At 35.6% G+C, this 8,899-nt stretch overlaps 1 protein-coding gene across 1 annotated transcript; it reads left to right on the top strand.

Moving 5' to 3' along the window:
* Positions 6,283-8,617, top strand: LOC104723913 (xyloglucan endotransglucosylase/hydrolase protein 2). The gene is made up of 4 exons (XM_010442348.1): positions 6,283-6,478; positions 6,798-6,898; positions 6,998-7,191; positions 8,224-8,617. Exons 1-4 carry the CDS (start codon positions 6,283-6,285, stop codon positions 8,615-8,617), a joined length of 885 nt encoding a protein of 294 aa, XP_010440650.1.

Here is an 8,899-nt window from a genome sequence, read left to right as displayed (position 1 = left end):
AGAAGATAAAAACCCCCTTAGAACCATAATCGAACATGGATCTAAAACTATTGAACCTTAAAACATCCAAGTACACAACAAACAAATCTTAAGATTTCCAATCCTACAAAACTCTAAAACCGGTCACATAAGATTGTTAGATTGTTTGTGAATTGCACCAAAATATATTAAGCTTAAATCCGGTTGATTGATTGCTTATTATTGCTTGATTGATTGTTGCATAAGAACCTAGAACTAAACTATTAAATCCGAATATCATAAGAGTATTATTAATCTGGTTGTTCTAGGATATTTAAAACTTGAAATTGCATGCATACTTGAAATCGAATAAAATTTTGTATAGGGTATTATTAACCGATTTTGGAATAGAATGTTTCCTGTAAATTTAGGTTGCATAAGAACCCTAAAACCAAATTAAAAATCGGGATCCTAGAGAAAGTCTAGGTCCCAAAACTTTTGTTTAAATTCCTAATTGGAAAAGGAAAAGTTAAGAAAAAGGAAAATTTCTAAATTATCTAAGAAAGGAAACTTTTGCATGCTATTTATTTTTGTTGTCTTGTGTGCATAGATTAAGCCACGAAATTGAGTATAATAAAGGCATGTTTCGGTCTCAAATACCGCATGACCTAAGTTCGAAATTATGAGTAAAGGCAAGGCATGTTTCGGTCTCAAATACCGCATGACCTAAGACTAAAATGATTCCATGGTTCGGTCTTAAACACCGCATGGCATGATCCAAATGAATTACATGGTTCGGTCTTAAGAACCGCATGATATAATCGGGTGCATGTTTTGTAAAATCAAAGGACCTATGTGAGTGTATTAAGGATGATAATGATTGCACTAAGAAAATATATATAAGGTGATTATGCATATGCACACCTTGCTGAGAGTCTCAAGAATCAGTACCTCACCATAGAAAATCCTATTGACCTTTGGACAGAGTTGAAAAAACAAATACGGACACCAACAGATTGTGCTCCTATCAAAGGCTCAATTCGATTGGAAAAACCTAAGGACCCAGGACTTCAAATCCTTGGATGAGTATAACTCAGAGCTTTTTAAGTTTGTCTCAATCCTAAGGTTGTGTGGTACTGAGGTTACTAAGAAAGATCTGCTAGAGAAGATATTCTCTGCTTTTCACACTAAGGGGTTTAAGACCCATGCATACCTCATATCTTGTTTGCTGCTTGCTGAGCAAAACAATGAGCAATTATAAATGAAAAGTGCAATGAAGCTCACAAGGTTGACAAAACAAAGAAAAATCCTAAAGAGCCTAAAGAGCCAAAGAGACTAATGAGTCTATCTATGTCCATAGAGAAAAGTATGACCGTGGCCGAGGAAGAAGTGGACATGGTGGTTCTGGTCGTAGGACTTACCAAAGACATAATTACGATGGTCAAGGCCGTAGAAACCGATTAGGCTTCGGACGTGGTCGGGGTAAAGGCCGCGGGTTATCTAAACCCGTAACATAAGACCAAGTCCACTTGTAATAATAATTATGGTATAGAAAACCATAAGATAAAGACATGCAGAACTCCTAAGCACCTTGTTGATCTCTATTAAGAGAGTTTGAAAATAAAGAAAATAAATCCAGAAGCTAACCTGGTTCATTTCGATGGTGAAAGAAATTTAAACCATGAGAATAATGACTAAATTGGATTATGAGATTTTTTGATTGCCTAAAGAAAAATATTTAAACTCACGTGGTGTATTAATTTAATTTCTATGCTCTATACTTTGAATTTATTGAATTATGTTCTTTTGGTTTAAATTCAATTATTTTATTTGATAAGAGAAATGCCAATATTAGCAAGATAGCGGGTATAGCAAGCCTAAGTGAAGGCTACGTCCAGACATATATTCACCTAGCTCTAAGAGAAGCTTATTGAGCTTTAAGGACATTCATTTGAATGGTTTCCATATTAAAACAATGGGTGAAGGAAACAGAGAGTTCCTATATATTACTAAAATCACCCAAGGACATAATAAAGTCCTAGAGGCTATACCTGCACTAGCCACTGGTTTTTACCATGCTAAGATTAATATGATAGAGACTAATTTGGCAATGAATAAGATGTTCAATGAACAATCCACTTTATGGCATGACCGGATTGGCCATCCGGATTCTAACGTGATGCGTAAGCTGATATTAAATAAAAATGGGCACACTCCTAAGAGAGAAGAGTTATCCCTACAATCTCACGTGTGTAGCATGTACACAAGGGAAACTCATTTATAAGACCATCACCAGTCAAAGTAATTAAAGCAAAGATTTTCCACTTAAGACTATATGTCTAGATAATGCTGGTGAATTTACATCCCAAGCGTTTAATGAATGTTGTATGTCCATGGGGGGAAGTGTGGAACCACCCTGTGGCACATGTCCATACACATAATGGATTAAACGGATCCTGTGTCGGCTTGGGGACACATAGTATTACATGCAATAGAGCTTATACGCATCAGGCCATCTAGTGAGAATAAAGAATAGATATTCGCCATCCCAATTATTAATGGGTCATGAGCCAGACATATCCCATCTATAGACATTCGGGTGTGCCATTTATATACCGATTGCATCATCACAGAAAATAAAGATGGGACCTCAAAGGAGGATGGGAATATATGTTGATATGATTCTCCCACCATTGTTAAGTATCTTGAGCCAACTATGGGTGATTTATTTGTGGCCAGATACACGGATTGTCAGTTTGCTGAATCCGAATTCCCTATATTGGGTGGAGAGAAAGACAAGCTGGTCAAAGAAATAATATGGAATCAAACATCCTTACATTGGCAAGATCCTCGGACTCTAGCACGTGATGCAGAGATCCAAAAGCTAGCTATTCAATTGCCAGATTCCTTTACTTACCCAAAGAGAATTATGAAATCGTACATACCAGCTTGTAATGCACCAGTACGTATTGATGTTCAGAAGGAACACAATAATCAAGTTGCTACAGAGTCTAAGGCCCGTTTGAAACGAGGTAGACCATTAGGTTCCAAAGAAAAGAACCCTCGGAAATCTAAAGGTGCAAAACAGACCGAGGTTAAGGGAATTACAGAAAATGATAGACATGGCCGCGGCAAATCCTAAGGTGCCAAAATGAGGTTTGGGACGCTGAACCTCAAGGACCTGAAGGTGTTGATAATAATGAGTACTTAATCAATTATATCATGTCTAGTATAAAATGGAACCGTAAAAGATGTCGACATCAATGAAATATTCATATACAAGGTAGCACTTGAGATAAATGAGGATCTAGAGCCCACGTCTATATTAGAGTGCACTCAAAGTAAAGATTGGTTAAAATAGAAAGAAGCTGTTGACGTGGAGCTTAACTCTTAGAAGAAGAGAAGTGTGTTTTGGTCCGATCTTAAGGACAACACCTAAAATAAAACCAGTTGGACATAAGTTGGTCTTTGTAAGGAAGAGAAATGAGAAAAATGAAATCGTGAGATAAAGCACGGCTTGTAGCACAAGGATTCTCTCAAAGACCAGGAATAGATTATGAGGAGACTTACTCCCTGTGATGGATGCAATGACTTTAATAAGTCTGGCTATAAAAGAAAAACTGGATTTACGGTTAATGGATGTTAAAACCGTATACTTACATGGTCCACTGGAAATGAAATTTATATGAGATTACCAGAGGGTATAGAGCTCAATTATAAGAGTGGTTCTCGAGAAAATACTGCATAAGGCTAGACAAATACCTTTATGGACTGAAACAAAGTGGGTGTATATGGTACAATAGATTGAGCAAGTACCTAGCTAAAGAAAGCTATAAGAATGATCCCATCAGTCCATGTATTTATAAAGAAGTTTGCAAACAAAGGATTTGTGTTAATAGCAGTCTATGTGGATGATTTAAACATCCTTGGAACCCCTGGTTAAATCGCCCAAACAAGTAGAATTTGAAATGAAAGACCTAGGCAAAAGAAAAAAATTTCTGTTTGGGTTAAAACTTGAGTACGTAAATGATAGAATCCTTGTGCATCAAAAGGCATATACAGAAAGGTACTCAAGAGGTTTAAAATGGACCAAGCTCACCCATTGACTAGCCCAATGGTTGTTAGAAGCTTAGACTTGGATAAAGATCCATTTCGTCCAAAGAAGGCCGATGAAGAAGTTCTCGGACCTGAAATGCCATACCTCAGTGCTATAGGAGAGTTAATGTTCTTGGCTAGCCACACTAGACCAGAGATAAGTTTTGCCGTGAACCTCCTAGCAAGATTAGTTCTTGGCTAACCCAAAGGCACTAGAGTGAAATTAAGTATTTATTATGTTACCTACAAGGAAGGTATGATTTGGGTTTATATTATACTAACTATAACAAAGAAAGGTTTAGTTGGTTTTGATGATGCAGGTTATAGCAAAGAAAGTTTAAGTGTGTATGGTTTAGATCGATGACAAGGAACCAACAATGATAGAAGAAGACAAGTACGGCTTGCATCATACAGCTTAAAGAAGGTTACATCAAGGGAGATCGGACGAAGCACATACTGCCGAAGTTCTTCTTCACACATGAACTACAAAAGGCCGGAGAAGTTCAAGTAGTGCAAGTTCAGTCATGCGACAACTCAGCCGATCTCTTCACCAAATCGCTACCGACTACAATGTTCAGGAAACTCACGCATCAGATTGGAATGCGGAGGCTTAAGGACTTGGAGTGATGTTTGGAACAGGGGGAGCAATGTGTGTTGTACTCTTTTTCCTTCACCAAGGTTTTGTCCCACTGGGTTTTCCTGGTAAGGTTTTAATGAGGCAGCATCCCCAAACACATTGCATCGATCCCTTCCTCGCACTTGCATGGTTATGTTATCCAATGGGGAGTGTTGTAAAACACTGGATTGTGGACTCTATAACCAAACCCATACTCGGTCCTTAGGTGTTCAAGACTTTAGGTCCATTGGGCCAAGGCCCATTGGCCATGTTCTCCTTATGTCGGTTTAACTTTAGACTTATGTACTCTACTATATATACTTGTGTAACCTCGAGATTAATCAATAAGAACAAGAGATTTCGTTCCCTAAATCCTCTAATTTACAACAAAATTACCTAAACTGTTAAGCCTCTAATTCTTGACAAGCGAATATAAAGGAATATAAATAGAGGAGCTCTTTACTCCCTGAGATAACAAGATAACTCAAGCTGACATTTAAAAATGAATAGGATAGAATATATGTTTTCAATATTTGAATTTGTTTCGGTACTCTTCTTGATGTTTACGGCTAATGCTAGGGCTCGTGGTCGTGGAGGTATAGATTTTGATAAGAACTACGTCGTAACGTGGGGACAAAATCATGTCTTAAAACTCAACCAGGGGAAAGAAGTTGAGCTTTCCATGGATCAGTCTTCAGGTTCATTTCCTTTCTTTTTACTTTCCAAATACCAAGTCATGTTTCATTGGTTTATGTGTGTATTGAAGTCATTTTCTTATATATATATATATATATATATTTTCAAAATATTATAACCCAAATGACCATGTTATTGGTTTTTAAATTGTGGTAATGATTTTTTTTTAATATATGTCACCACCTAAATTCAAACCTGTATAGTGAGTATTGTTAATAAAGAAAGATACAAGATACATATATATATATGATATGAAATATTGAAATGTATACAAAACATCGAAATAAATAGTTTGACACAACCTACAATACTAATTAATAGGTTCTGGCTTTGAGTCTAAAAGCCATTACGGATCAGGATTCTTTCAAATGAGAATCAAATTGCCTCCAGGAGATTCTGCCGGTGTTGTCACTGCTTTCTATGTACGTTCACATTTTTCTTTCCTCTACGTTAAATTTGGAGTTTCAACATTGTGAATTTTCTTTTTATTTTATTTTAATATGTTAATGTATTGGTTACAGTTGACTTCAANACATTGCATCGATCCCTTCCTCGCACTTGCATGGTTATGTTATCCAATGGGGAGTGTTGTAAAACACTGGATTGTGGACTCTATAACCAAACCCATACTCGGTCCTTAGGTGTTCAAGACTTTAGGTCCATTGGGCCAAGGCCCATTGGCCATGTTCTCCTTATGTCGGTTTAACTTTAGACTTATGTACTCTACTATATATACTTGTGTAACCTCGAGATTAATCAATAAGAACAAGAGATTTCGTTCCCTAAATCCTCTAATTTACAACAAAATTACCTAAACTGTTAAGCCTCTAATTCTTGACAAGCGAATATAAAGGAATATAAATAGAGGAGCTCTTTACTCCCTGAGATAACAAGATAACTCAAGCTGACATTTAAAAATGAATAGGATAGAATATATGTTTTCAATATTTGAATTTGTTTCGGTACTCTTCTTGATGTTTACGGCTAATGCTAGGGCTCGTGGTCGTGGAGGTATAGATTTTGATAAGAACTACGTCGTAACGTGGGGACAAAATCATGTCTTAAAACTCAACCAGGGGAAAGAAGTTGAGCTTTCCATGGATCAGTCTTCAGGTTCATTTCCTTTCTTTTTACTTTCCAAATACCAAGTCATGTTTCATTGGTTTATGTGTGTATTGAAGTCATTTTCTTATATATATATATATATATATATTTTCAAAATATTATAACCCAAATGACCATGTTATTGGTTTTTAAATTGTGGTAATGATTTTTTTTTAATATATGTCACCACCTAAATTCAAACCTGTATAGTGAGTATTGTTAATAAAGAAAGATACAAGATACATATATATATATGATATGAAATATTGAAATGTATACAAAACATCGAAATAAATAGTTTGACACAACCTACAATACTAATTAATAGGTTCTGGCTTTGAGTCTAAAAGCCATTACGGATCAGGATTCTTTCAAATGAGAATCAAATTGCCTCCAAGAGATTCTGCCGGTGTTGTCACTGCTTTCTATGTACGTTCACATTTTTCTTTCCTCTACGTTAAATTTGGAGTTTCAACATTGTGAATTTTCTTTTTATTTTATTTTAATATGTTAATGTATTGGTTACAGTTGACTTCAAAAGGAGACACCCACGATGAGGTCGACTTTGAGTTCTTGGGGAATAGACAAGGGAAACCGATAGGAATCCAAACAAATGTGTTTACCAATGGACAAGGAAATAGAGAACAAAAGTTTGTTCTTTGGTTCGATCCCACCACAAGTTTCCACACTTATGGGATTCTTTGGAATCCGTATCATATTGTGTAAGTTTTTTTCTTTTCTTCTCTTTCCTTTTTCTTTATGCAAAATCTTCTCTTATCCAAAAGTTTGTTCTTTGGTTCGATCCCACCACAATCTTTTTGGATGGTTTGTTAACAGGTTTTACGTCGACAAAATTCCAATAAGAGTGTTCAAGAATAACAGGTTTGGCGTGAACTATCCATCAAAGCCCATGCAACTAGTGGCTAGTCTTTGGAATGGTGAAGAATGNTCCAAATACCAAGTCATGTTTCATTGGTTTATGTGTGTATTGAAGTCATTTTCTTATATATATATATATATATATATTTTCAAAATATTATAACCCAAATGACCATGTTATTGGTTTTTAAATTGTGGTAATGATTTTTTTTTAATATATGTCACCACCTAAATTCAAACCTGTATAGTGAGTATTGTTAATAAAGAAAGATACAAGATACATATATATATATGATATGAAATATTGAAATGTATACAAAACATCGAAATAAATAGTTTGACACAACCTACAATACTAATTAATAGGTTCTGGCTTTGAGTCTAAAAGCCATTACGGATCAGGATTCTTTCAAATGAGAATCAAATTGCCTCCAAGAGATTCTGCCGGTGTTGTCACTGCTTTCTATGTACGTTCACATTTTTCTTTCCTCTACGTTAAATTTGGAGTTTCAACATTGTGAATTTTCTTTTTATTTTATTTTAATATGTTAATGTATTGGTTACAGTTGACTTCAAAAGGAGACACCCACGATGAGGTCGACTTTGAGTTCTTGGGGAATAGACAAGGGAAACCGATAGGAATCCAAACAAATGTGTTTACCAATGGACAAGGAAATAGAGAACAAAAGTTTGTTCTTTGGTTCGATCCCACCACAAGTTTCCACACTTATGGGATTCTTTGGAATCCGTATCATATTGTGTAAGTTTTTTTCTTTTCTTCTCTTTCCTTTTTCTTTATGCAAAATCTTCTCTTATCCAAAAGTTTGTTCTTTGGTTCGATCCCACCACAATCTTTTTGGATGGTTTGTTAACAGGTTTTACGTCGACAAAATTCCAATAAGAGTGTTCAAGAATAACAGGTTTGGCGTGAACTATCCATCAAAGCCCATGCAACTAGTGGCTAGTCTTTGGAATGGTGAAGAATGGGCGACAAACGGTGGTAAGGACAAGATTAATTGGGCATATGCTCCTTTTAAGGCCCAGTTCCAAGGCTTCCCCGAACATGGCTGTCGCCTAGATGGTCAGAGTAATAATAGGAAAGTTTGTGGTTCGACAAGGTACTGGTGGAATAATAGGACGTATAATAGGTTAAGTGCAAACGAACAGAAGACAATGGAGAATGTGAGAGCAAAGTACATGACATATGATTATTGTTCTGATCGGCCTAGATATCCTGTCCCTCCTACTGAATGTCGATTGAATAAATGAGAGTAAAAATACATTTTTATCAAAGGCAAATAATATACACAAATAAAATATTTAATATCTTATATATATTTCCAAGTTCTCTTATTAGTCAATAACAAAAGATATAATCAATCAATAATGGGTATGACTGGAATGTTATAAGATGAGTTATGAGTAGCTGAACAGCGGACTAACTCAATAATTGTTTACTGTATGAGCTGATTCGAGAAATTTCTCGTAAAATTATATATATGAAAAATTGACTAACTTTCTTCATATATTAGTGCCACATCAGCTCATAAG

This window comes from Camelina sativa, chromosome 11, assembly GCF_000633955.1.
Source record: "Camelina sativa cultivar DH55 chromosome 11, Cs, whole genome shotgun sequence".
NCBI classification, from domain to species: domain Eukaryota; kingdom Viridiplantae; phylum Streptophyta; class Magnoliopsida; order Brassicales; family Brassicaceae; genus Camelina; species Camelina sativa.
This window is presented reverse-complemented; position numbering and strand designations above follow the sequence as displayed.

Excerpts from the sequence above, each read along its gene's own strand:
- LOC104723913 (XM_010442348.1), top strand. The coding sequence starts at position 6,283 with ATGAATAGGATAGAATATATGTTTTCAATATTTGAATTTGTTTCGGTA. Across the intron at positions 6,479-6,797 it reads TTCCATGGATCAGTCTTCAG|GTTCTGGCTTTGAGTCTAAA; the intron begins GTTCATTTCCTT and ends ACTAATTAATAG. Across the intron at positions 6,899-6,997 it reads GTGTTGTCACTGCTTTCTAT|TTGACTTCAAAAGGAGACAC; the intron begins GTACGTTCACAT and ends TATTGGTTACAG.